This window comes from Ranitomeya imitator, chromosome 1, assembly GCF_032444005.1.
Source record: "Ranitomeya imitator isolate aRanImi1 chromosome 1, aRanImi1.pri, whole genome shotgun sequence".
NCBI classification, from domain to species: Eukaryota; Metazoa; Chordata; class Amphibia; order Anura; family Dendrobatidae; genus Ranitomeya; species Ranitomeya imitator.
The window spans coordinates 629,875,637-629,902,484 of record NC_091282.1 but is presented as its reverse complement, the minus strand read 5'-3'; the positions used below and the strand labels follow the sequence as shown (position 1 = coordinate 629,902,484).

Genomic DNA, 26,848 nt, shown 5'->3' with positions numbered 1-26,848 from the left:
CGGCGTTTTGCAAGATGGCGGCGCCCAGGGAGAAGACGGCTGGACGGACACCGGGAGGCCGGGTAAGTATAAGGGGGGGAGATGAGGGCACGGGGGGGGGGGGCGTCGGAGCACGGGGGGGTGGCATCGGAGCATGGGGGGGTGGGATTGGGGCACGGGGGGCAGCCACACTGCAGCGGTTCTGCACCACAAACCGCAGTAAAACCCGCAGATATATTTTTCATCTGCGGGTTTTACTGCGGGTTTGACCTCACAATGGAGGTCAATGGGTGCAGAACCGCTGCAGTTTTGCAAAAAGAAGTGACATGGTACTTCTTTTTTACCGCGGCTATTCAGCGCGGCTTTTTTCCCGATTCCCGCATCATGTGCACAGTGGTTCCTGTTTTACATAGGGTACAGTGTACTGTACCCTGCATGGAAAACAGCTGCGGAGCCGCAGCGGCAAAATCGCGGCGGTTCCGCAGTAAAAAACGCACTGTGTGAACATGGCCTTAATCAGTTTTTGCTAGTAAAACTGTAAATTTTTCCATTTCTGCTCCAAAAACTCAGCCAAAAAGTTTAATGTGCATGTACCAAAACACTCAAACTTAGGGCTCATCTCCACTTGCTAGGAAAACGGACGAGTGCAATCCGATAAAAAATCGGATTGCACTCGGACCAATGTTAATCAATAGGTGACATTCCATTTGCGATTTTTTTCTCAGCCGAAATCGGACTGAGAAAAATCTGTGTCGGCTGAGAAAAAAATCGCAGCATGCTGCGTATTGCTGAGATTCTCGGACGAGACTCGCCAATGCAAGTCAATGGGTGCGAGAAAAAAAACGCACAGCACTCGCACCATGCGTATGACATCCGTTTTAAACAGATAGAAGATTCAGAATTTAGTACAAAAGAGTAAAATGATCCCATGACAGGAAGTGACATACAGGGAAGTGTTGGCAGGCTCCCCAACACCACATGTCAGTAATCACTGCTTGTGACACACCTCCACGGAGTGGAAAGTTAATCTGTGTTTGCCATGTCTCATATAATTAACGTGGAGACGCTCTTGGTGTTAGTACAGGAGCGGCCCGAACTTTGGGATCCCCAAGATTCTAATTATCAAAACCGACTGGTCAAGGACGCCTCCTGGACTTACATTTGCCGGCAATTATTTCCAAATTATGCTGAGAGCCCCCCAGATGTCCAAATTAGGCTGAGTAAGTAAAATCGTTTTATTTATATATATATATATTTATGTAAATTTGTTAACTATCCTTTGTGTATATATATATATATATATATATATATATATATATATATATATATATATATATATATATATATATACTAGATGGCAGCCCGATTCTAAAGAATCGGGAGTCTAGAATCCATATATACTTTATTTATTCAAATGTAAGAATAATACAATTAATAAATAATAGTAAGAAAGAACAAAAAATGGCTGCACTCACCAGCTCTTGACAATTCTTGTTATTTAAGGTACAGTTACACAGGATCCATAAACATGCTTATGAGGGGAGGGATGAAAGACATCAGACGACAACTTGTCTTTTTGCTCTGCATTATTAGTATACTTTATATCAGACCTAATCTTACGTGCGCCATCAGCAGCTTTGGGCTCTGTGTCATTAGTATCCTTACTATTAGAGCTCATGTTGGCTAAGCTAAACAGCTTTAAGCGTGGTGGTGGCAAACAACAGGTTAATAAGAGGCAGTGTCAGGTAGTAGGAAAATAGCCAGTTAATAATAGGCAATAGTTCTTTGCAGGAATGCAGATATTAATAAATAGGCAGTTTATATTGCAGAGAAATTGCTGGGCAATAATAGACAATGTGCTTATGTGGCAAATAATAGAGCAATATACCCAATGTGGCAAAGAAGAGGTTAATAAACGGCAGTCTCTCAGTATAACAGTCAGTGAATAATAGGCAGTATATGGAGAAAACACCAAACAAAAGTTCAAAATTGGTGTGAAAATGTCACTGAACCACTTCCCAACTAAATATATATAGTTTTGGTAAATGGTATTATCATTTTTTTGACGAAATTCGGCAGGAGCTTGAAGAGCAACGTCACTGGGCCCGCCTCCACGCAGTAGAAACTTGCTGTGAGGTAAAAATTCAAAAATCACACCAAAATGGCGGGCGGAGTGTGTCACAGTATGGCACGTTTCTGATTGGTCGCTCGCAGCAGGCGGCAACCAATCAGACACTGGACACTGTTGACGTCACTTATCTCCGGACATTAGCTCCGGACATTAGCTCCGGACAAAGCCACGGAAGTTGGCACAAATTGCAGGAAGTAGTATTCTAGGCAATTATATATTATATATTATATATATATATATATATATATATATATATATATATATCAGAAATATGTATGTATATATACACACATATATACATACATATATTTGTGTGTATATATATATATATATATATATACCGTATATACTCGAGTATAAGCCGAGATTTTCAGCCCAAATTTTTGGGCTGAAAGTGCCCCCCTCGGCTTATACTCGAGTCACGGTAGCGGTGGGGTCGGCGGGTGAGGGCGCTGGGGTATACTTACCTAGTCCCAGCGATCCTCGCGCTGTCCCTGCCGTCCCACGGGCTTCGGCGCTGCAGCTTCTTCCTCTCTTCAGCGGTCACGTGGGACCGCTCATTACAGAAATGAATAAGCGGCTCCACCTCCCATAGGGGCGGAGCCGCTTATTCATTTCTCTAATCAGCGGTGCCGGTGACCGCTGATAGAGAAAGAAGCTGCGGCACCGAAGACAGGAGGGGACAGCGCGAGGATCGCCAGGACTAGGTGAGTATGTTATATTCACCTGTCCACGTTCCAGCCGCCGGGCGTCGCTCCATCTTCCCGGCCGGCGCCTCCATCTTCCCGGCGTCTCTGCTCTCTGACTGTTCAGGCAGAGGGCGCGATGACGCATACAGTGTGCGCTGCGCCCTCTGCCTGATCAGTCAGAGCAGAGACGCCGGCAAGATGGAGGCGCCGGACCGAGACGCCGGGAGCTGCAATCAAGGGAGGTGAGTATGTGTTTTTTTTTTTTATTGCAGCAGCAGCGGCACAGATTAATGTGGAGCATCTATGGGGCACAATGAACGGTGCAGAGCACCGTATATGGCACAGCTAGGGGGCACAATGAACGGTGCAGAGCACCGTATATGGCACAGCTAGGGGGCACAATGAACGGTGCAGAGCACCGTATATGGCACACCTATGGGGCACAGTGAACGGTGCAGAGCACCGTATATGGCACAGCTAGGGGGCACAATGAACAGTGCAGAGCACCGTATATGGCACAGCTATGGGGCACAATGAACGGTGCAGAGCACCGTATATGGCACAGCTATGGGGCACAATGAACGGTGCAGAGCACCGTATATGGCACAGCTATGGGGCACAATGAACGGTGCAGAGCACCGTATATGGCACAGCTATGGGGCACAGTGAACGGTGCAGAGCACTATATGGGGCACAGCTATGGGGAAATATGAACGGTGTAGAGCACTATATGGCACAGCTATGGGGAAATAATGATCTATTTTTATTTTTGAAATTCACCGGTAAATGCTGCATTTCCACCCTAGGCTTATACTCGAGTCAATAAGTTTTCCCAGTTTTTTGTGGCAAAATTAGGGGGGTCGGCTTATACTCGGGTCGGCTTATACTCGAGTATATACTGTATATGTCTCTTAAAAAATATATATATATATATGTATTTTTAAAAAATTCAATTCTAAAAAAAAAAATACAGTTAGGTCCATATATATTTGGACAGAGACAACATTTTTCTAATTTTGGTTATAGACATTACCACAATGAATTTTAAACAAAACAATTCAGATGCAGTTGAAGTTCAGACTTTCAGCTTTCATTTGAGGGCATCCATATTAAAATTGGATGAAGGGTTTAAGAGTTTCAGATCCTTAACATGTGCCACCCTGTTTTTAAAGGGACCAAAAGTAATTGGACAGATTCAATAATTTTAAATAAAATGTTCATTTTTAGCACTTGGTTGAAAACCCTTTGTTGGCAATGACTGCCTGAAGTCTTGAACTCATGGACATCACCAGACGCTGTGTTTCCTCCTTTTGGATGCTCTGCCAGGCCTTCACTGCAGTGGTTTTCAGTTGCTGTTTGCTTGTGGGCCTTTCTGTCTGAAGTTTAGTCTTTAACAAGTGAAATGCATGCTCAATTGGGTTGACATCAGGTAACTGACTTGGCCATTCAAGAATATTCCACTTCTTTGCTTTAATAAACTCCTGGGTTGCTTTGGCTTTATGTTTTGGGTCATTGGTCGTCGTTTCATACTACAGATGGACAATCAGTTTGGCTGCATTTGGCTGGATCTGAGCACACAGTATGTCTCTGGATACCTCAGAATTCATTCGGCTGCTTCTGTCCTGTGTCACATCATCAATAAACACTAGTGACCCAGTGCCACTGGCAGCCTTGCATGCCCAAGCCATCACACTGCCCCGCCGTGTTTTACAGATGATGTGGTATGCTTTGGTTCATGAGCTGTACCACGCCTTCGCCATATTTTTCTCTTTCCATCATTCTGGTAGAGGTTGATCTTGGTTTCATCTGTCCAAAGAATGTTCTTCCAGAACTGTACTGGCTTTTTTAGATGTTTTTTTAGCAAAGTCCAGTCTAGCCTTTTTATTCTTGATGCTTATGAGTGGCTTGCACCGTGCAGTGTACCCTCTGTATTTACTTTCATGCAGTCTTTTCTTTATGGTAGATTTGGATATTGATACGCCTACCTCCTGGAGAGTGTTGTTCACTTGGTTGGCTGTTGTGAAAGGGTTTCTCTTCACCATGGAGATTATTCTGCGATCATCCACCACTGTTGTCTTCCGTGGGCGCCAAGGTCTTTATGCATTGATGAGTTCACCAGAGCTTGCTTTCTTTCTCAGGATGTACCAAACTGTAGATTTTGCCACTCCTAATATTGTAGCAATTTCTCAGATGGGTTTTTTCTGTTTTCACAGCTTAAGGATGGTTTGTTTAACCTGCATGGAGAGCTCCTTTGACTTCATGTTTACTTCACAGCAAAACCTTCTAAATGCAAGCAGCACACCTCAAATCAACTCACATAGTAACATAGTAACATAGTTAGTAAGGCCGAAAAAAGACATTTGTCCATCCAGTTCAGCCTATATTCCATCATAATAAATACCCAGATCTACGTCCTTCTACAGAACCTAATAATTGTATGATACAATATTGTTCTGCTCCAGGAAGACAGGAACTCCAGGCCTTTTATCTGCTTAATTGAGAATAACATAACGAAGAGATTGCCCACACCTGTCCATGAAATAGCCTTGGAGTCAATTGTCCAATTACTTTTGGTCCCTTTAAAAACAGGATGGCATATGTTAAGGAGCTGAAACTCCTAAACCCTTCATCCAATTTTAATGTGGATACCCTCAAATGAAAGCTGAAAGTCTGAACTTCAACTGCATCTGAATTGTTTTGCTTAAAATTCATTGTGGTAATGTCTATAACCAAAATTAGAAAAATGTTGTCTCTGTCCAAATATATATGGACCTAACTGTATATATATATATATATATATATATTCATATATATATATATATATATATATATATAAATATATATATATATATATATATATATATATATATATATATATATATATATATAAATATATATATATATATATATATATATATATATATAAATATATATATATATATATATATATATATATATATATATAAATATATATATATATATATATATATATATATATACTAGATGTTGTCCTGAATCTAACGCGTTGGGTATTCTAGAATGTGTAGGTAGTATATAGCAGAGGCCACGTAATAGATAGCATAGCCATATAGTATATAACATAACCCACATAGTATATAGTATATATAGTATTATATAGGCCAGCCACGTAGTATAAAGGCCAGCCACGTATTTTTGACAATGTGGCCAGTATATTCCATTTCAAACAATACTTAAAATAAAAAGTAATTATCTACTCACCCTCCGGCGTCCTGCGTATCCAAGGCAGGCGTTTAGCGATGGATGGTGCGACAAGGCGGTCTGAAGAGTGCACTTTGGGCTAGACAGATGATGACGTAGGAGAGCAAGACCACTATATCATCATCTTGCGAGATTGCAATGCATGGTCCATAGCCTTGCCACCAGTGTTCAAGCCGTTGGAGTGTGAATATAGAATTATTATTTATGTAAGTTCTTCTTTGGCAAATTAGATATTTTAACTATTTATACTGCCTATGCAGCATGAATATGAAAAAGGTTGTCACACAGGGTTAATAACAGCGTTAATGTATTGCGTTACAGCGTGGCATAACGCGGTCCGTTAACGCTGCAATTAATCCTGTTTGACCATTGACTGTAGGGGATTATGGAAGGTACACTGACTGCTGTGCAGTAAGCATCGCCCATTTTTGATCCGGCATATGCGCGGTGCTGATTGTTCCTTGTCATTTCTCCTAAAAAAATCATCGATGTTGCTTTCCTGGACAAACAACCAATGGGATTTTTCAGACAGACAGACAGACAGACTGAACGTACCCTTACCCAATTGTGTTTATATATATATATGCATTCAAAAAAGAGGGCAGCACTCCAGGCTTGAGAAAGGCTCATTTGGAGCCGAAACGTTGCAAGGAGATGTGGGCTTGAATAAACACCTACACGTTATCTCACAGAATATGGAGTGCTGCCCTCTTTTTTGAATGCATATGGACTGGTAACAACCGGTGGACGGGTTGTCTGGGCTTTGCACCCGAAGATAAGTATAGGATTTGTGCTGTTCCATTTTTTCTATTATATATATATATATATATATATATTTGTGATTATGGCCTTCATAGTACGAATTATTGCATGTGTAAATGTTTTGGCTGTCTTTATATTTTGCAGTGAATGATGTAACCCGGAGATGGAGGAGCTGCCGGGATCAATACCGGAGAGAGCGCCAATTACGTCAGCAAAGTGGTTCTGGTGCAATCAAAAAAAGGCCATATCTGTATATGAGTCAATTAAACTTTTTATCACGCATCATTGACCTAAGACCGTAAGTACACTATACTCTCGAGTATAAGCCGGGTATGCGTTTTCAACATCATTCCTTTCCTGCTATGCGTGCCTTACCACGTTCTGTCCTGGTGTGTGGCTCCCCTTGTCGTGTCCTGGTATGTGAGTCTCACCCTGTTGTATGCATGGCTCTTCAGGGCCCGCCTTGCTCAGCTACCCACCCTTAACATGTTTGTAGGCATGGCTGACATTACCGCCCTTACCACCCTCTGTTGCTGCCTCTCCGTCCCTGCATCTTCATTGTCTGGCGTTGGCTGGTGTCCCATGCGGTCCCGTGTTACCCCTCATTAAGGTTATGATTATGCACTTCACGCCTATGGGAGTGGAGATATATCCATATTTAGTACCTTAATAAGCGTTAACACGTGACGGCTAAGCCCATGAGCCGAGAGATGGTGGCGGTGTGAAAAGGGAGATGCATTGACAGAGGTTGAGTATGATGTATTGTGAAAGTCATCTCCAGATGCTGCTATGGCGTTGCCCTTCCCGCGCCAGCATTGTTTCAAATTGTGTTGGGTATAATCCAAGGGTGAGGTTTTATGGCTCCTCCAATTTGAATCTAATATTGGCTTAGACACGAGTCTATATGCTTCTTGTTGGTATGGGCCATCGAGAATTTTATTACACAAATTCCTAGTTGTCTTTCAAAAATATCTTAACCTTTAAAAATTTTTATATTTAGAACCGATTCTAACATTCGAGAGACAGACACAGGCTCGGAAGCCGAGGCAGGGACATCACAACATGAAGAACGACGGCCATGGGAAGATGTCGTCCCTGGAGCATCAGCGGAGGAAGGTGCAGACCCACCAAACACTACAGAGGATGCTGCACAGCAGGAAGAGCAGGCCAGGAGCTGCAGTCCAACATTGCCTCTATATAGCTCCCCCCAGGCATCTATACCACAGCGAATGCGCCGAAGAAGAGAAGCACACAATCTAGGGACAAGGAGGGAGATTGATAGACGTGTAATGGATTATATTGGTCGCACCATTAGTGATGATGGAGAGGAGGCATTTTGTCGCAGCTTGGCCCAACATCTTCGCCGAATCCCAATTGATTTAAGGCTAAATACAAAAACATGTATAATGCACCTCATACATGCTGCAACACCACCCCAAAATCCTCGTGAGATATTTCAAATAATTGAAAGACAACACCAACTGTCTGAATGCCCCAATGCATCCAGTTCTGCTGCTGCTCATGGCCATGCTACTTGTGAGTCACAAGAATCAGCCATCAGTAGGCCAACTAATGACTCTGGGCGTGCATCTTCGTCTGACATTTCAACACAATCGTGGCAACGTCACATGAGTGTGGAAGGTCAATTTGGACAGGAGCATGGCAACATAGGCCAACTGCCTACTTTTGTGGGGTATTCAAACCACACCATCACCAATCTTCCACCCACAAATACTATGCAAGCATGGCCACCATACCCAAGACATTACGGTCATCAAGGCCAATATGGGCCTCAGAATAGGGCAGCAAATGTAGTTGGCCAGGGTGAAGGCTGGGTTCCTCGGGGTCCACACCAACATTCAAATATTGCCCAACACAGCAATATATTTCACCATCCACAAACACAAGAGGCTGCTTTCTATTCTCAAGGCCCAGTTGATTATGTTCCCAGTCATCAACAACCAATCCGAACCCAGAACAACCCACCACCAGCAATAACTCAAAATCCCACACATCAGCAAAGCACTGTCCCAGAAAACCGCAGCATTAACATTTCGACCTCTTCACCAACAACATCACATCAGTCTTTTATAGATTTGTAATGTTTGAAACTGTTTTCATTGTTTTGTTTTGTCCAAATGTTGGCAATTTGAAACTTTCGCAAAAAGGAAGCATTGTTATTTATGTTTAGTTTGCTAATTAAAAGCAAATATTGGTTTACCAACAAGATATGTGTTTATTCTTTATCCAAAAAATGTAGCCATTGTAATGCTAAACAATAATTACAGTATATACTCGAGTATAAGGCGACACAAGAATAAGTCAACACACACCATTGACCATTTTAAAAGAAAATAGTCTTCAGCCACTATCATGTAACGACTTGTTTCACAACCTGAAGCTCAAAAGATCCTTGGAAGTGGACCACACATTTGCTTGGGATTAATACTCAAAACCATTATGTAATAACTTAATATGCGACAATCTCAATTTATTACATTATCCAAAATGTCTATTTTTCAAAATATTCATTGCCTGTCAAGTGACAACCAGACTGAAAATATTCAAACTTGACTCAAAAAATGGCATAATAAAAAGGTTGTGGTTTGTTTGAAGCCATTGCAAATATACTTACTGTGGGTGTTGGCTGCGTGGAATGGCGTGTCCCAAAGTCGCTGATGGAGGAGCCATGAGTGGAGCATTGATGAAGGCTGGGACTCGGGGGGTGTTCTAAACTGGCTCACGCTCAACATTATCAGCTGTATGGACGACACACATTGAGGCTTACTCATAGCTACAAAGAAATGCCTCCATCATATGCTCCGTCACATTTAGGGAGTGAGAGGTACCACCATGGGCAAATAACTGGTTTTTTGAATGCTTATGGCCCTGTTCAATTTGTGCAGCACTGACAACAACACCAAGGTCCATTTTTAACTCGCAAAAACAGAGTATTGTGACATTATTAAAAAGCTAATGGTTGCTTTGACGTAACACATGATGGGTATAGCCACAGTCAGGAAGCCATTAGCTAACATCATTGACACACACATTCACACAATGTTCCTTGGCCTACAACCACTCAACATCACTCTTGAAGACAAATATCACAAACACCAACCTGACCCTCAACAGCCAATCATTCTTTTTTTGACTTGTAATGTATTTTATTTGTTAAATTAACAAGGCTTTGCAAAGTATGGCACCTTTTCATTTAGTAATAAATGAAGGCTGATTTGGTTTTGTATGTTTGTCGAATTAAACAACACTCTTTTTTTTTTTTTTTTTAAGTCAAAAATTAGATTGTAAAAGCCAAACATTTTGGTGGGCAAAATTGAAGCCAAACTTTTAATTTTTTAAACAAACATAATGAATAAACCAAAATTGCAAAAAATCATATTACAACATTATCTTGGCACGGTATTGCTCCCTCCAGCGATTCAAAATAATTAGCAAAAAAATTTCGCACTCTGAGGCCTGACAGCTGTGTGCGTATGGGCAAAGCCTGGGCAATGTGTCGACGATTGCTTGTTGATCCTAAAACGCCATCCTGACACACAGAGACATCATGTTGACGGGTAAAGTTGTGTAGTATGACGCATGCCTTTACTACTATGTCAACATTGTTTGGGCTTAACTGGAGGGCACTGTGCAAGACACGCCATTTAGCTGTCAAGATGCCAAATGCACACTCCACCAGACGACGTGCACGAGTTAATCGATAGTTAGAAATGCGGCCACGTCTGTCCAGACCCCGTCGCGGATAAGGCCTCATCACATTCCGTGTTAGCTGAAATGCCTCATCACCAACTACAACATATGGCATTGGTTGACCCCCAGAAGAAGGAAGACTCCTTGGGGGTGGCACACCCAAATCATTGTCCTTCAGCCGCCGACCCATAATGGAAGAACTGAAGATTCGAGAATCTCCAGTTCTTCCATAGGCCCCTATACCTACAATTATAAAGTTGTAGTTGCTGTCAACTAAGGCCAACAAGACAACTGAAAAATAACCCTTATAATTGTAGTATAGGGACCCCGAGTTCGGCGGCTTCTTGACCCGGATGTGCTTCCCATCTAGGGCACCTAGACAATTAGGAAAGTGGCACGTGTTGTAGATGCCATTAGCAATACGTTCCCAATCTTCGGTTGTGGGCTCAGGCATCACTTTGTTCTTTAGGGCAATCCATATTTGTGAGCATGTGTGCTTCACTATATTTGATATTGTTTGTATGCCCAGAAGAAACTCTAGATGGAGTGAAGCATAGGATTGTCCCGTTGACAAAAACCTAGAAATGGAAATGAAAAAACAAAAAATTAAAGCTCAAATTGATGTATATCACACCATGTTGAAAGAAACTAGAGTTACACGCATAAGCAAATGTAAAAATGTAAGACACATACAAAACGAAACTTTACCCGTACCCATAACCCTACCCCTACCCCTAAACACTAAGTATAGGTACGGCTAGTGTTAGGTTTAGGGGTAGGGGTACAACCAAACAGTGGCTTAACCACACATATGGGTTATTGGCGTACTGTGGAGAAATGTGTCAAATTTTGGGGTAACATTGCTCATGTTACCCCTTGATGAATTTCCCAAAATTGTATAACTTTGTTAAATGTTGGCATGAAATACATTACATGTATTTTTTTGTGTAGCATAGCTCCACCTTGAGGGGTGGTGGCTTTGGAATGGTGTAACATTTATGTGTTTTATACCATATAGACCTGTTAGAAAGTGACAATTTGATGGGTTTTATCTAAACATTAATATTTTTTGCCAGTATGTGATTTTCAAAAAAAAATATACCTTAACGTTAACATGAGACGTTCTTCTGCAGAAATGCAGCGACGAAAACGGGTATTTTTAACCCCATCCCGACCTGTGACACAGCGTATGCGTCATGAAAGTCGGTGCCAATCCGACCTGTGACGCATATGCTGTGTCACAGAATGATCGCGTCCCTGCAGATCGGGTGAAAGGGTTAACTCCCATTTCACCCGATCTGCAGGGACAGGGGGAGTGGTAGTTTAGCCCAGGGGGGGTGGCTTCACCCCCCCCCCGTGACTACGATCGCTCTGATTGGCTGTTGAAAGTGAAACTGCCAATCAGAGCGATTTGTAATTTTTCACCTAAAAAACTGGTGAAATATTACAATCCAGCCATGGCCGATGCTGCAATATCATCGGCCATAGCTGGAAACACTTATGTGCACCCACCCCACCCCACCGATCGCCCCCCAGCCCCCCGATCTGTGCTCCGCTCCTCTCCGTCCTGTGCTCCGCTCCTCCGTCCTCCTGTCCGCTCCCCCCGTGCTCCAATCACACCCCCCGTGCTCCAATCAAACCCCCCCGCACTCCGATCCCACCCCCCCCGCACAGCGATCCCCCCGTGCTCCGATCCACCCCCCCGCACAGCGATCCCCCACCCCGTGCTCCAATCCACCCCCCGTGTTTCGATCCACTCCCCCATGCTCCGATCCACCCCCCCGTGCTCCGACGCCCCCCGTGCCCTGATCTCCCCCCCCCCTTATACTTACCGAGCCTCCCGGGGTCCGTCCGTCTTCTTTCCTGGGCGCCGCCATCTTCCAAAATGGCGGGCGAATGCGCAGTGCGCCCGCCGAATCTGCCGGCCGGCAGATTCGTTCCAGAGTGAATTTTGATCACTGAGATATAATCTATCTCAGTGATCAAAATAAAAAAAATAGTAAATGACCCCCCCCCCCCCTTTGTCACCCCCATAGGTAGTGACAATAAAAAAAATAAAGATTTTTTTTTTCCCACTAAGGTTGGGGTAAGAACTAGGGTTAGGGTTAGGGGTAGGGTTAGGGGTAGGGTTCGGGATGTGCACACGTATTCTGGTCCTCTGCGGATTTTTCCGCAGAGGATTTGATAAATCCGCAGTGCTAAACCGCTGTGGATTTACCGCGTTTTTTCTGCGCATTTCACTGCGGTTTTACAACTGCGATTTTCTATTGGAGCAGTTGTAAAACCGCTGCGGAATCCGCAGAAAGAAGTGACATGCTGCGGAATGTAAACTGCTGCGTTTCCATGCAGTTTTTCCGCAGCATGTGTACAGCGATTTTTGTTTACCATAGGTTTACATTGAACTGTAAACTCATGGGAAGCTGCTGCGGATCCGCAGCGTTTTCCGCAGCGTGTGCACATACCTTTAGAATTAGGCTATGTGCACACGGTGCGGATTTGGCTGCGGATCCGCAGCAGAGTTCCATCAGGTTTACAGTACCATGTAAACATATGGAAAACCAAATCCGCTGTGCCCATGGTGAGGAAAATACCACGCGGAAACGCTGCGTTGTATTTTCCGCAGCATGTCAATTCTTTGTGCGGATTCCGCAGCGTTTTACACCTGTTCCTCAATAGGAATCCACAGGTGAAATCCGCTTTCAAAGAAACTTGGTATGCTGGAGACGCGATGGATTTGGCGTCTCCGGACTACCCACCCGGAGGGCCTGAATGAAAATATTTCATTAGCCCCATTCTTGTAGTCCACTGGTTGCTGTTGCTAGTATCTCTGCATGCACCTCCGCATGTATTTTAATTTATGTGATTTTATGTGTGCGGTGTCTGCTCATACATAAGATTCTCCACTTCTACCCGGTATGTATATACTCTGTTATGCATGGAGGTGGCCATAATGATTTGTACCATATGGTCTCTCAGGTTATTCAGTTACAATGGGCCACTCCTGCATGGCTTCTATTGCATATGAGCTGTGCTCTTAGGGTAGTCTTTGTGTATACCTATATTATGTGGATACCTATCACCTGTCCAATGCTTACATGCTCTGTGTAGTGCAGGGATTATTTTATCCCTCTCTCATGTTTTTATCTGGTGTCATTTAATAAAAAGTTTCTATATTTTCATTACTTTGGACTATTTGCTGCTTTTTTCTTCTCGTTGCTTTTGGTTACAATTGTGCAGTTTGTCCAGTATGGTCCTTATCGTTGTCCCGCTCAACTATAGATATAGAAATACCCTTAGTGGGTTTGTTCTAATATGTTGGTGACTGCATTTTCATCCACATTTGTGCTTTTACAAAAAACACTGGCAATCCGCGTTAAATCCGCAGGTAAAACAAAATGCTTTTACCCGCGGATTTTTCAAAAATGGTGCGGAAATATCTCACACAAATCCGCAACGTTGGCACATAGCCTTAGGGTTAGGGTTGGGTTGGAATTAGGGTTGTGGTTAGGGTTAGGGGTGTGTTGGGGTTAGGGTTGTGGTTAGGGGTGTGTTGGGGTTAGGGTTGTGATTAGGGTTACGGCTACAGTTGGGATAAGGGTTAGGGGTGTGGGGGGCTTAGTGTTGATGTCAGAATTGAGGGGTTTCCACTGTTTAGACACATCAGGGGGTCTCCAAACGCAACATGGCGCCACCATTGATTCCAGCCAATCTTGTATTCAAAAAGTCAAATGGTGCTCCCTCACTTCCGAGCTCCGACGTGTGCCCAAACAGTGGTTTACCCCCACATATGGGGTACCAGCATACTCAGGACAAACTGCGCAACAATTACTGGGGTCCAGTTTCTCCTGTTACCCTTGAGAAAATAAAAAAATGCTTGCTAAAACATCATTTTTGAGGAAAGAAAAATGATTTTTTATTTTCACGGCTCTGCGTTGTAAACGTCTGTATCTCATACAGGAGAACAAAGGAGCTTACAGATAACAAGTTTAAAAAGTACAAAATTTTATTAAGACACTGAAAAACACACACTGACAAGTACATACATGAAATAAAATAAGGACACTAAAGACCATCCCTATACCCCATCCTATCCAAGGAGTAATGTAATGTGCTGGTAAGGCAGAGGAATAACCGTGTGCCTAAATGGACAATGGGTCAATGTAAGCCATAGACCTCACAAAAGTGCATATGAGGTCAAGGATAGCAGCCAAAGTAACGCTGAATAGTACTATCCTAGAAGCGATCCAAAGTCCAGGGCATACTACAAAGAGATCTACCAGACTGCCAGTAATGTAAATGCCACTAGCGTAAAGAGCGCAGTACAGATAATCTCCGATGGTTCCTCTTACCCAGGTAGAGAGATGGATAACGTTAGGCAAGACCCCCGACGTACGTTTCGCTCCAGCGATCTGTTAGCTTTCTCAAGGGGAAGTGTCCGTACTCCACCAAGACAAGCCTTATATCCACTGTTTCCGGTCACATGAGAAGCACGTGACCCGGAAGTCAGCGGGGACTGCCAATACACGGCGCATGCGTCAATGGCCCCCGGCGCCGCAACCACCCCGCCCGGCCAGCCTCCAAAGCCGACTGAATGGGAGCATGGAGTAACCATGACACCCAGTCACCGGCCAAGGACGCCGAGCGGCCGGTCCAAGGAGGGGCGGAGCCAGGAGAAAAAGAACGCACGCGCACTGCAGACCAAGACCGCACCACAGCAGAAGAGATACCATATAATAACTGTACCAATATAATGACAGTATAGAGACCCAAAACTGCTTACATATGACAATATACATAGGCACAATGACCAATAATATAAAGAGCACATGATAGGTCTGTAAAAAATGCTTCTGCGTGCCGGTGTGAAGTCGGAGTATTCAGAGGATATGAAGGGCATCATATAGAAGGCTATAATAGACAAGATAAGAAAAAAACACAAGTTAAACACAGTACTATAAAAGAAAATCGGTTGTTGTATTCAAAAAAGGTAAAGAGGACAGATGAATCAATACGATTCATATCTGAATTTAATCATGAGTGGGACAGTATACGTACCATTTTGAATAAACATTGGCGGATCCTTAGCACTGAGCCCTCCTTGAGTCCCTTCCTGTCCGATCGCCCTCTGATGACCCCGAGGAGGGCAAGAAATTTAAAAGACCTCCTGGTCAAGAGTCATTACGTGGCCCCTGTGACTCCTCTTTTTGGTTCAGTACGCCGCACCTTGGGATGCTACACGTGTGGACACTGTGCTGCCTGCGCCAATGTCCTGCGCAGCTCCTCATTCTCCTCAGCAGACGGCAAAAGAAATTTTGAAATCAGACATTTTATATCTTGCAGTAGCAAAAACGTTATTTATTATGCTACTTGCAGCTGTCATCTCATCTATATTGGTTTAACATCACGCGAATTGAGAGTGAGGGTGAGGGAGCATGTGCGGGACATTGGCGCGGCCAGGACGGTGGAGGATGTCTCCCAATTAAAAACTATACCAAAACACTTTTATAAATATCATGACTGTAATCCCAGTGAGTTCATGGTAAGGGGGATAGACCTCATCCACACGGGCATACGAGGGGGCAATATCAAACAACTCCTTGCCCAACGTGAACTCAAATGGATTGTGACTTTGGGCACCACCAGACCGGGGGGCCTGAATGAAGCTCTTAATTTTGCCCCGTTTTTGTAGCCCATAGTAAGATCTGTTTCTCCCCTTTGTGATGAGGTGTCTGCTTCACCTTTTTTATTTTCTTTTATAGTACTGTGTTTAACTTGTGTTTTTTTCTTATCTTGTCTATTATAGCCTTCTATATGATGCCCTTCATATCCTCTGAATACTCCGACTTCACACCGCCACGCAGAAGCATTTTTTACAGACCTATCATGTGCTCTTTATATTATTGGTCATTGTGCCTATGTATATTGTCATATGTAAGCAGTTTTGGGTCTCTATACTGTCATTATATTGGTACAGTTAACATAGTAACATAGTAACATAGTAACATAGTTAGTAAGGCCGAAAAAAGACATTTGTCCATCCAGTTCAGCCTATATTCCATCATAATAAATCCCCAGATCTACGTCCTTCTACAGAACCTAATAATTGTATGATACAATATTGTTCTGCTCCAGGAAGACATCCAGGCCTCTCTTGAACCCCTCGACTGAGTTCGCCATCACCACCTCCTCAGGCAAGCAATTCCAGATTCTCACTGCCCTAACAGTAAAGAATCCTCTTCTATGTTGGTGGAAAAACCTTCTCTCCTCCAGACGCAAAGAATGCCCCCTTGTGCCCGTCACCTTCCTTGGTATAAACAGATCCTCAGCGAGATATTTGTATTGTCCCCTTATATACTTATACATGGTTATTAGATCGCCCCTCAGTCGTCTTTTTTCTAGACTAAATAATCCTAATTTCGCTAATCTATCTGGGTATTGTAGTTCTCCCATCCCCTTTATTAATTTTGTTGCCCTCCTTTGTACTCTCTCTAGTTCCATTATATCCTTCCTGAGCACCGGTGCCCAAAACTGGACACAGGACTCCATGTGCGGTCTAACTAGGGATTTGTACAGAGGCAGTATAATGCTCTCATCATGTGTATCCAGACCTCTTTTAATGCACCCCATGATCCTGTTATTATATGGTATCTCTTCTGCTGTGGTGCGGTCTTGGTCTGCAGTGCGCGTGCGTTCTTTTTCTCCTGGCTCCGCCCCTCCTTGGTCCGGCCGCTCGGCATCCTTGGCCGGTGACTGGGTGTCATGGTTACTCCATGCTCCCATTCAGTCGGCTTTGGAGGCTGGCCGGGCGGGGTGGTTGCGGCGCCGGGGGCCATTGACACATGCGCCGTGTATTGGCAGTCCCCGCTGACTTCCGGGTCACGTGCTTCTCATGTGACCGGAAACAGTGGATATAAGGCTTGTCTTGGTGGAGTACGGACACTTCCCCTTGAGAAAGCTAACAGATCGCTGGAGCGAAACGTACGTCGGGGGTCTCGCCTAACGTTATCCATCTCTCTACCTGGGTAAGAGGAACCATCGGAGATTATCTGTACTGCGCTCTTTACGCTAGTGGCATTTACATTACTGGCAGTCTGGTAGATCTCTTTGTAGTATGCCCTGGACTTTGGATCGCTTCTAGGATAGTACTATTCAGCGTTACTTTGGCTGCTATCCTTGACCTCATATGCACTTTTGTGAGCTCTATGGCTTACATTGACCCATTGTCCATTTAGGCACACGGTTATTCCTCTGCCTTACCAGCACATTACATTACTCCTTGGATAGGATGGGGTATAGGGATGGTCTTTAGTGTCCTTATTTTATTTCATGTATGTACTTGTCAGTGTGTGTTTTTCAGTGTCTTAATAAAATTTTGTACTTTTTAAACTTGTTATCTGTAAGCTCCTTTGTTCTCCTGTATGAGATATTGCCGTTTGGAGCAGGATTTGGTAGTGCTCAGGACATGGTTTCTGGACACTCTAATATGAGCCTGGGTTTATGTATATTGTTGTAAACGTCTGTGAAGCACTTGGGGGTTCAAAGTGCTCACCACATATCTAGATAAGTTCCTTGGGGGGTCTAGTTTCCAAAATGGGGTCACTTGTGGGGGGTTTCTACTGTTTAGGCACACCAGGGGCTCTGCAAACGCAACGTGACGTCCGCAGACCATTCCATCAAAGTCTGCATTTCAAAAGTCACTACTTCCCTTCTGAGCCCCGACGTGTGCCCAAACAGTGGTTTACCCCCACACATGGGGTATCAGCGTACTCAGGAGAAACTGGACAACAACTTTTGGGGTCCAATTTCTCCTGTAACCCTTGGGAAAATAAAAAATTCTGGGGTAAAAAATTATTTTTGAGGAAAGAAAACGTATTTATTATTTTCACGGCTCTGCGTTATAAACTTCTGTAAAGCGCTTGGGGGTTGAAAGTGCTCACCACATATCTAGATAAGTTCCTTTGGGGGTCTTGTTTCCAAAATGGGGTCACTTGTGGGGGGTTTCTACTGTTTAGGCACACAGGGGCTCTGCAAACGCAACGTGACGCCTGCAGAGCATTCCATCAAAGTCTGCATTTCAAAACGTCACTACTTCACTTCCGAGCCCCAGCATGTGCCTAAACAGTGGTTTACCCCCACATATGGAGTATCAGCGTACTCAGGAGAAACTGGACAACAACTTTTGGGGTCAAATTTCTCCTGTTACCCTTGGGAAAATAAAAAATTGCGGGCTAAAAAATCATTTTTGAGAAAATAATTTTTATTTTTATTTTCATGGCTCTGCGTTATAAACTTCTGTGAAGCACTTGAGGGTTCAAAGTGCTCATCACACATCTAGATTAGTTCCTTTGGGGGTCTAGTTTCCAAAATGGGGTCATTTGTGGGGGATCTCCAATGTTTAAGCACACCGGGGCTCTCCAAACGCGACATGGTGTCCGCTAATGATTGGAGCTAATTTTCCATTTAAAAAGCCAAATGGCACGCCTTCCCTTCTGAGCCCTGCCGTGCGCCCAAACAGTGGTTTACCCCCACATATGGGGTATCTGCGTACTCAGGACAAACTGGACAACAACATTTGTGGTCCAATTTCTCCTATTACAATTGGCAAAATAGGAAATTCCAGGCTAAAAAATCATTTTTGAGAAAAGAAAAATTATTTTTTATTTTCATGGCTCTGCGTTATAAACTTCTGTGAAGCACCTGGGGGTTTAAAGTGCTCAGTATGCATCTAGATAAGTTCCTTGGGGGGTATAGTTTCCAAAATGGGGTCACTTGTGGGGGAGCTCCAATGCATAGGCACACAGGGGTCTCCAAACGCGACATGGTGTCCGCTAACAATTGGAGCTAATTTTCCATTCAAAAAGTCAAAAGGCGCACTTTCCCTTCCGAGCCCTGCCGTGTGCCCAAACAGTGGTTTACCCCCACATATGAGGTATCAACGTACTCGGGAGAAATTGCTCAACAAATTTTAGGATCCATTTTATCCTATTGCCCATGTGAAAATGAAAAAATTGAGGCGAAAAGAAATTTTTTGTGAAAAAAAAGTACTTTTTCATTTTTACGGATCAATTTGTGAAACACCTGAGGGTTTAAAATGCTCACTAGGCATCTAGATAAGTTCCTTGGGGGGTCCAGTTTCCAAAATGGGGTCACTTGTGGGGGAGCTCCAATGTTTAGGCACACAGGGGCTCTCCAAACGCGACATGGTGTCCGCTAACGATGGAGATAATTTTTCATTCAAAAAGTCAAATGGCGCTCCTTCCCTTCCGAGCCTTACCATGTGCCCAAACAGTGGTTTACCCCGACATGTGAGGTATCGGTGTACTCAGGAGAAATTGCCCAACAAATTTTAGGATCCATTTTATCCTGTTGTCCATGTGAAAATGAAAAAATTGAGGCTAAAAGAATTTTTTTGTGAAAAAAAAGTACTTTTTCATTTTTACGGATCAATTTGTGAAGCTCCTGGGGGTTTAAAGGGCTCACTATGCATCTAGATAAGTTCCTTGGGGCGTCTAGTTTCCAAAATGGGGTCACTTGTGGGGGAGCTCCAATTTTTAGGCACACGGGGGCTCTCCAAACGTGACATGGTGTCCGCTAAAGAGTGCAGCCAATTTTTCATTCAAAAAGTCAAATGGCGCTCCTTCCCTTCCAAGCCCTGCCGTGCGCCCAAACAGTGGTTTACCCCCACATATGAGGTATCAGCGTACTCAGGACAAATTGGACAACAACTTTCGTGGTTCAGTTTCTCATTTTACCATTGGGAAAATAAAAAAATTGTTGCTAAAAGATAATTTTTGTGACTAAAAAGTTAAATGTTCATTTTTTCCTTCCATGTTGCTTCTGCTGCTGTGAAGCACCTGAATGGTTAATAAACTTCTTGAATGTGGTTTTGTGCACCTTGAGGGGTGCAGTTTTTAGAATGGTGTCACTTTTGGGTATTTTCAGCCATATAGACCCCTCAAACTGACTTCAAATGTGAGGTGGTCCCTAAAAAAAATGGTTTTGTAAATTTCGTTGTAAAAATGAGAAATCGCTGGTCAAATTTTAACCCTTATAACTTCCTAGCAAAAAAAATTTTTGTTTCCAAAATTGTGCTGCTGTAAAGTAGACGTGTGGGAAATGTTATTTATTAACTATTTTGTGTCACATAACTCTCTGGTTTAACAGAATAAAAATTCAAAATGTGAAAATTGCGAAATTTTCAAAATTTTCGCCAAATTTCCGTTTTTATCACAAATAAACACAGAATTTATTGACCTAAATTTACCACTAACATGAAGCCCAATATGTCACGAAAAAACAGTCTCAGAACCGCTAGGATCCATTGAAGCGTTCCTGAGTTATTACCTCATAAAGGGACACTGGTCAGAATTGCAAAAAACGGCAAGGTCTTTAAGGTCAAAATATGCTGGGTCATGAAGGGGTTAAAAGTGATGGCTGGACGAAGCTGGGCAAGAAGAAAGTCAAAGGCCTCAAGTGACATCCTTGTGTAGGCATAAAATTTATCCCTATGCATCCGCATACGTTGATATAGGCGGGAAAAATGTCCTTTTCTCGGACGCTGGGTGAGGAGAAGATGCACCCAAAATCTATGCCGCCTACTCGGAGCACCAACAAGGGGATATCCCACTCCATATTCCCGGGATAACATCCAGTTAAAGAGGAGCTCCTCAGTAGGGTCAAGACTAAGATTTCTTGCAGACATGCTTGCTTGTGGTTTCTAAGAAAAGACACCCACCAAAAAACACAACAAACAATCACACATGTTGCTAAATGCCTTTATATAGGGATAGCACACATGATTTATGATTGCTTGTGCATTTTAGCTCCGTTTTAAACGGATTGCATACGGATGTCAAAAACGGATTATGCGATTAAAAAATCGCATTACACTCGCATGACACTCGCATGACAATCGCACACGTTACATCCGTTTTTTCGGTCCGTACATCGGACCATTTTTTTCTCACACAAGTGGAGATGAGCCCTTAACATCAGTGTTTCTTCTGGTCAGGAAGATAACATGTGGGATGGAGTACAGGAGTGACCCCTCCACCCTGTCTCTCCAGTCAAAATCTCTGCTGCAGTGTCTGCAAACTTGGTCAAGGACTACAGGAAACATCTGACCTCTGTAATTGGAAACAAAGATTTCTCTACCAAATATTAAGTTCTGGTTTTCTTTTGTATCAAATACCTATTTCATGCTATAAAATGCAAATTAATTATATAAAAATCCTACAATGTGATTTTGTCCTTTTCATTTCTAGATTCAGTTTCCCACAGGTGAAGTGTACCTACGCTAAAAATTACAGACCTCTCCATTCTTTGTAGGTGGGAAAACTTGTAAAATCATCAGTGTATCAAATACTTATTTTTTATGTATATACACTGCTCAAAAAAATAAAGGGAACACTAAAATCTCACATCCTAAATATCGATAAATTAAATGTTCCAGTTGTAAATTTTTATTCATTACATAATGGAATGTGTTGAGAACAATAAGGCTATGTGCACACGTTGCAGATTTGCCTGCGGATTTTTCTGCACTAAATCCGCAGCTCTTGGCAGAAAACGCAGATGCCTTTTTGTATGCGTTTTTTGCGTGGTTTTGATGCGTTTTTTGCACGGTTTTGATGCATTTTTGTATGCGGTTTTGAAAGCTAAATAAAGATACATTATTGAACAACAACAAAAAAAAGATTTGTGATATCATGTCTTGTCCAACCTCCTCTTTTACATTTGTCAAATCCACACTCCATTACACACATAGATAGACAGACAGATAGATAGTTAGATAGACAGACAGATAGATTGATAGATGGAATGTGATAGATAGATAGATAGATAGATAGATAGATAGATAGATAGATAGATAGATAGATAGATAGATAGATAGATGGATTGTTAGGCTACTTTCACACATCAGTTTTTTGCCGTCAGGCATAATCTGGCGAGTTTTGAAAAAAAGTATCAGGTTTTTTTTTCGCCGGATCTGTTTTTTTCTCATAGAGTTGTATTAGCGCTGGATTACGCCTGATGGCCACACGTTTCATCCGTTTTTTGCTGGATCAGTCAAAAGAAACTGTTTCCGGCGGACGGAGAAAACGTGCAGAGGAAAGTTTTTTCTGTCCGGCGAAAAAACGCACAGTGATGGATCCGGCAAAAAACGTTTGACTGAGATGTGAAATGATGAATCCGGCCTCCGAATCCCGTTTTTCATACATTTTTTCCATTGAAATCATGCACATTTTCCGTTCTCACTCTCGCTCTCTCTCTAAAAAAACAAATGGATCAGTTGCATGAGTTTTTCACTATTTGCAACGGATCCGTTTTTTCAAAAATTCACCGGATCCTGCCTGATGAAAACAAACTGATGTGTGATTCATAATTTCACATCTCAGTTTCATACGTTTTTCGCCGGAACCGTCGCTGGCCGTTTTTTCACCAGACAGGAAAAAATGTTTTTCTGTACGTTTTTTCCGTCCGCTGGAAACGTGTGGCCATCAGGCGCAATCCGGTGCTAATACAACTTTATGAGAAAAAAACGGATCTGGTGGAAAAAAAACCACGGATCCGTTTTTACAAAACTTGCCGGATTGTGCCTGACAGCAAAAACTTGATGTGTGAAAGTAGCCAGAAAGATATATGGATAGATATATCTATGTATCTACAGATATATCTATCTATAAATATATCTATAGATCGATATAGCCATAGTTATATCTCTAAATATATCTATACATATATCCATAGATATCCATGTATAGATAGATTTATCTATGGATATATCTCCAGATATATCCATAGATCTATAATAGCAAGGCCTATGTTTCTTACTGAACGTTTAAAGGGAACCTGTCACCTGAATTTGGCGGGACCGGTTTTCGGTCATATGGGCGGAGTTTTCACCCTTTCCTTACCCGCTGGCCGCAATATTGGATTGAAGTTCATTCTCTGTCCTCCATAGTACACGCCTGCGCAAGGCAATCAAACACCTGAAAACTCTGCCCATATGACCGAAAACCAGTCCCGCCAAATTCAGGTGACAGGTTCCCTTTAATTAAAAAAAAAAATGGAAAAAAATGGTGTGGGCTCCCGCGCAATTTTCTGCGCCAGAGGGGAAAGGCCGACGGCTGGGGGTCAATATTTGTAGCCTGTGAAGGGGGTAATACCCATGGCCCCCTCCCAGGCTATGAATATCAGCCCGCAGTTGTCTGCATAGCTGTTACTGGCTATTAAAATAGGGGGACCCCCCAAAAAAAATGACGTGGGGTCCCCCTATATTTTATAGCCAGAACGGCTACGCAGATGGCTGCGGGCTGATATTCATAGCCTAGAGAGGGGCCATGGCTAGGGTTGAGCGAAACAGATCGTTCATTTTCAAAAGTCGCCGACTTTTGGCAAAGTCGGGTTTCATGAAACCCGCCCCAATCCCTGTGTGGGGTCGGCCATGCGGTACACGACTTTTGCGCCAAAGTCGCGTTTCGTATGACGCGCTTGGCGCCATTTTTTCAGCCAATGAAGGAGCGTGGGCAGAGTGATGACATAGGTCTTAGGGGCGTGGACGCATATCGCTATGTTGTCGCTTTTGCGCTGTAGCGATGTGCAACACTAGCTTTTCAGTTCGAGAGAGAGAGAGAGAGAGAGAGAGAAAAAATTCCCATTGACTTTGCATTGGGTTTCGTGTTTCGGTCGATCCTCGACTTTCGCCACAGTCGGCCGATTTCACTCGACTCGACTTTTGAGATAGTCGTGTTTCGCGAAACCTGACTCGACCCTAAAAAAGTCAAGGTCGCTCAACCCTAGCCATGGCTATTGGCCCCCCGGCTACCAATACCAGCCCCCAGCCACCACAGAAATGGCGCATCTGTGAGATGCGCCAATTCCGGCACTTAGCACCTGTCTTCCCACTCCCGAGTAACGGTGGGATATGGGGTAATAAGGGGGTAATAAGGGGTTAATGTCACCTTGCTATTGTAAGGTGACATTAAGCTGGGATAATAATGGAGAGGCGTCAATAAGACGCCTATCCATTATTAATCCTATAGTAGTGAAAGAGTTAATAAAAAATACACAGCCAGAAAAAAGTATTTTAATATTCTTAATTTAACCATACTTACCATACTCGATCGCCTGCAAAAAAATTAAAATAAGCCGTATACCCCCTGTCTGACACAGTCCAATTAATAACGAGTGTCCCACGATGATCTCCCCTACAGAACAGTGACATCGGGTGATCAGAGATCAGGGAGTTTATTGTTTGTGACAAGTGATGGTGAGTATGTACTCTACGTTGTATGTACTGTATGTCTAGATGTTGTATGTATGTTGCATGTATGTAGTATGTTGTATGTACAGTATGTTGCATGTATGTAGTATGTTACATGTATGTAGTATGTTGCATGTATGTAGTATGTTGCTTGTATGTTGTATGTATGTTGCATGTATGTAGTATGTTGCATGTATGTAGTATGTTGTATGTATTGTAATGTAGCGATGTCCTTGCTGTGCAGTGAATAGGCAGTGCCCATATAAAGTTCAAACAAAGTCTTGTTTATTACACAGCATACTCACAAACCGGAAAAGAAAACAAACAAGTCCTTCGGTATGCAGCCGGGAAAAATAACAACAGTCCATAGTCCGCTGCCGTGAGCGTATTACACCCCCGTGTACGCTGGGGTGTCTGGCTTTTCAGGCTCTGCCTGGCCCGTGTTTCTCCACACGGAAGGAGCTCTGCACAAGCCTCCTGCTGGGTCTGACTCCCAGACCAGACTGACACACCCAAACTCTCTTGCTGGGGTTTTTTTTTTCTATCCTCCAGATTCTATGGCCATGGGCCACTATAAGATCTGGGCTGGAGGAAACGGACCGGCCCCACTACCATCCTGCAGTCCGTTTCAAAATAAAAGCCCATACCAGGTTTTCCTGAATAAATTCTGGGACAAATAACTTGACCCAGTTCACACTTACTTTTATTCTTCCCTGTGTCTCACAGGCAACCTGCTGTGAGCACAGGGCACTCCAGCGGATCTAATATGCTTCTAAGCACATCCTGGGGGACACATAGCGACCCTCGCATATGACACCGGTCACTGCGTCACATACCCCCCCACCCTCTGTTCAGACTTGTGGGGTTGAACATTTGTCAGCATACATGGTGCCCGTGACAGGGCATCTGCATTTCCCTGTGATTTCCCAGCCCGATGTTCCACAGAGAAGCTGAAATTTTGTAGGGACAAGAACCATCTGGTGACTCAGGCATTCCTTTCCTTTGCATTTCTCATCCAGACAAGGGGTGAATGGTCTGTTACCAACCGAAACGGACGCCCGAGCAAATAGTAGCGTAGGGACTCCAAGGCCCATTTGATCGCCAAGCACTCCTTCTCCACTACGCTATAATTTTTCTCTGCCGGGGTTAGTTTCCTGCTTAAATAGGTGACTGGATGCTCATCCCCGTTCACCTCTTGCGACAGCACCGCTCCTAAGCCTACCTCTGAGGCATCAGTTTGCACAATAAAGGTTTTTTTGAAGTCGGGGCTGATGAGGACCGGCTGTCCACACAACGCCGACTTCAGAGACTGGAACGCTTCCTCTGCTTGAGGATTCCACTTGACCATCACCGTTTTCTTCCCTTTTAACAGGTCCGTTAGGGAAGCCGATTTACCAGAAAAATTGGGTATAAACCGACGGTAATACCCAATGATGCCAAGGAATGCCCTCACTTGTTTGGAACTTAAGGGGTTGGGCCAGTTTTGAATGGCCTCAATTTTGTTCACTTGAGGTTTGATAACCCCCCGGCCGATCACGTATCCCAAGTACCGGGCTTCCGTGAGACCTATCGCACATTTCTTTGGGTTTGCTGTTAACCCTGCGGCTCTAAGAGACTCTAGCACTGCTTGTACCTGGGACAGATGGGTATCCCAGTCGGTACTAAAGATGACTATGTCATCCAAATAGGCTGATGCATAGTCTCTATGTGGCGCTAACACAATGTCCATCAGCCTCTGAAATGTGGCCGGAGCTCCATGAAACCCAAAAGGTAAGACAACGTATTGAAAGAGACCCTCTGGGGTTATAAAAGCGGTCTTTTCCTTCGCTGACTCTGTTAAGGGAACCTGCCAGTAACCTTTCGTGAGATCCAGTGTGGTGAAGTACTGGGCCTTCCCCAGTCTCTCAATTAGCTCGTCCACCCGTGGCATGGGATACAGGTCAAATTTTGATACTTCATTTAACTTACTAAAGTCATTACAGAAGCGTAACGACCCATCAGGTTTTGGTATTAGTACAATGGGGCTAGCCCACTCACTACGGGACTCCTCAATGACTCCCAACTGAAGCA

At 43.5% G+C, this 26,848-nt stretch overlaps 1 protein-coding gene across 2 annotated transcripts in view; it reads left to right on the top strand.

Moving 5' to 3' along the window:
* The window catches only part of LOC138657978 (uncharacterized), a 64,954-nt gene extending 55,936 nt beyond the window's left edge, over window positions 1-9,018 (top strand). The window contains exons 3-5 of one of the 2 annotated variants that reach the window (XM_069745566.1): window positions 1,059-1,199; window positions 6,946-7,099; window positions 7,802-9,018. In XM_069745566.1, coding sequence (XP_069601667.1) covers window positions 1,059-1,199; window positions 6,946-7,099; window positions 7,802-8,903 — 1,397 coding nt within the window. In that variant the 3' untranslated portion in view covers window positions 8,904-9,018. The remainder of the gene's footprint in view (window positions 1-1,058; window positions 1,200-6,945; window positions 7,100-7,801) is intronic. The other variant, XM_069745567.1, reaches the window with a different exon arrangement.
* The last annotated feature ends 17,830 nt before the right edge of the window (window positions 9,019-26,848 follow it).